We start from the raw sequence: 1,207 nt of genomic DNA, 5'->3' as shown, positions 1-1,207 counted from the left end.
GAGATTGGTGACACACAGATGGAGAAAGCTGAGATTGGTGAGATCTACGAATGCCAGACTAAGGCCGTCTCGTGGTTGGATCTGAAAAAGGGTATGATATATGCCAAATTCAAGGTCTTCTGCGGGAATCCTTATGAAACTGTCGATATGTGTGGGTTATTGGATACGGGTGCTAATTTGAGCATCATCGACAACCACACGGTCGAGGAGATGGTAAGGAAGAAGGCTGGACGTGTTGCTAAACTGCCTCAACCCTTAACTTGTACTATGGCTGATGGCAGTAGGCAAGTGATAACGCACGCATGGCATTGTATGGTTCAGCAATTGACCAAGCCGGTTGATGGTGTTGGCCAATATGTTCAATCTGGTAGAGAAGCAAGGTTTATCATACTAAAGACTATCAAGAAGGACAAGGTTCTCATTGGTAGAGATCAGTTTGAAGACTTCGGCTTCGTTATCGGGAAGATGATTAACTGCCATCATGAAAAGGATTGCTTGTTGACTGACCCGTCTCAAGTCAATAAGGTTATGGTGGAAGATCCTCATCGAGTGGTTATTCATTGTGACCATGTAAAGTCACAAATGGCTGATGTCGCCGATGAGATTAATGCCACTAAGGTCTATGAGTCCAAAACCTATGAGGGTAGGATGGCATCATTGGAATGGAGATCGTCCCAAAGGCCCCACAAGGCTTTCAAGGCTGCGGTCAAGAGAGCTAAGAGGTTGGAGTATTCGCTAAAGAGAAGAGGTGGCCAAGAACTGGTGGATGCTTATAGTGACCAGTTCAAGCAATGGCTTGATAATGGGTTTATCCGTCCTGTCGACAGTGAGGAGGTGAAGCATTTTTTGTTTCATCACCCTGTGATAAGGGTGGGTCATCCTACTACTCCTGTGCGACCCGTGATAAACGGACAATCTCTAGATCCTTATCTCCGTGAAACTGAGTGTGACATGTTACGTATAGTAGATATTGTCACTCAGTGGAGACAAAGTGATAAGTGGGTAACTATGGACCTAAGCAAGGCTTTCCTCCGTATTCAAATGCGGAAGGAAGATCAGCCTTACCTAGGTATTTATTGGGATGGTACCAGTTACGTCTTCAACGTTCTTCCGTTTGGCCTGGCCATGAGTCCTTCATGGCTCACGGCCAATGTGAAAGAAGTATTGCGACGAGCCTCTGAAGACCCACACTTTGTGGGTAAGGTTT

General features: G+C 45.7%; 1 protein-coding gene across 1 annotated transcript; it reads left to right on the top strand.

Annotated features, from left to right (window-relative positions):
* Positions 1–147: 147 nt before the first annotated feature.
* Positions 148–834, top strand: Pmar_PMAR025303 (hypothetical protein; the record flags this gene model as incomplete). Its single annotated transcript, XM_002784543.1, has 2 exons — positions 148–288; positions 322–834. Coding segments are annotated over 2 exons (654 nt in total), but the record flags the coding sequence as incomplete, so codon positions are not given.
* Positions 835–1,207: the final 373 nt, after the last annotated feature.

The sequence above is a fragment of the Perkinsus marinus genome, assembly GCF_000006405.1.
Source record: "Perkinsus marinus ATCC 50983 genomic scaffold scf_1104296934858, whole genome shotgun sequence".
NCBI lineage: Eukaryota > Perkinsozoa > Perkinsida > Perkinsidae > Perkinsus > Perkinsus marinus.
The sequence above is the reverse complement of the archived record's forward strand: the minus strand, read 5'-3'. Positions and strand labels throughout refer to the sequence as shown.